The sequence below is a fragment of the Emiliania huxleyi genome (assembly GCF_000372725.1).
Source record: "Emiliania huxleyi CCMP1516 chromosome Unknown EMIHUscaffold_15, whole genome shotgun sequence".
NCBI lineage: Eukaryota > Haptophyta > Isochrysidales > Noelaerhabdaceae > Emiliania > Emiliania huxleyi.
This window is the reverse complement of record NW_005201092.1, coordinates 954568-955429: the sequence shown is the minus strand read 5'-3', so window position 1 is coordinate 955429 and position 862 is coordinate 954568. Positions and strand designations below refer to the sequence as shown.

Genomic DNA, 862 nt, shown 5'->3' with positions numbered 1-862 from the left:
TGCGCGGCCACCGCCGCCACCGCCACTGCCGGCGGCGTCACCGTGACCGTCGTGCCGGTGGTGGCGCTCAGCGAGGAGCTCATCGCGCTCGCATCGACGGTGGGGGCGCCGAGGCCGCCCGTGTCCGTCGCGTTGAGGCTCTCGATCACATTGAAGCTCGCGCTGATCTGCAGCGCACGCCCGTGTGCCGTCTCGACGCCGTCGACCAACCGCCGCCGGCTCCCCTCCAATACGTTGCACTTGTCCACCGGCTTGCTCCCGCAAATGTTGTCCCTGAGCGCATCCTTGTACTGCACCTTCGTGACGCCCGCCGGGACGGTCGCAGTGACGCTCGAGCTCTTCTCGATCACGACCTCCACCCCGGTCGCTCCCACCGCCGCCTCCAGCGACGAGAAGAGCGTCGAGAGCGGGATGGAGGCGGCGGTGGTGACGTCGAAGGCGACCGTCGACGTGGTTGCGTACGAGACGGGCGCAAAGGGCGGCGGCAGCGACGCCGAGGGCGGCGGTGGCGAGGGCGGCGGCAGCGCGGGCGACGGAGATGGTGGCGGTGGCGATGGCGGTGGTGGTGCGGGCACGGGTGGCGAGGGCGCCGGCGGCGAGGGCGCGGGTGGCGAGGGCGGCGGCGGCGAGGGCGGTGGGTTCGCAGGTGCGTTTGCGAGCGGCGGCGGCGACGGCGGCGTCAAAGGCGACGGCGGAGGAGGCGAGGGCGGCGGAGAGGGCGGCGGCGACGGCGGAGGAGGCGAGGGCGGCGGCGACGGCGACGGCGACGGCGGCGGCGGCGAAGGCGGCGGCGACGGCGGAGGAGGCGAGGGCGGAGGAGGCGAGGGCGGCGGCGACGGCGGCGGCGACGGCGGAGGAGGCG

At 75.5% G+C, this 862-nt stretch overlaps 1 protein-coding gene across 1 annotated transcript in view; it reads right to left on the bottom strand.

The window, feature by feature from the left end:
* The window catches only part of EMIHUDRAFT_202104 (hypothetical protein), a gene marked incomplete at both ends in the record, with an annotated part of 6588 nt that overhangs the window by 3573 nt on the left and 2153 nt on the right, over positions 1–862 (bottom strand). Inside the window, one exon of the mRNA XM_005786717.1 lies at positions 99–336. Within this exon, the coding sequence (XP_005786774.1) occupies positions 99–336 (238 nt within the window). The remainder of the gene's footprint in view (positions 1–98; positions 337–862) is intronic.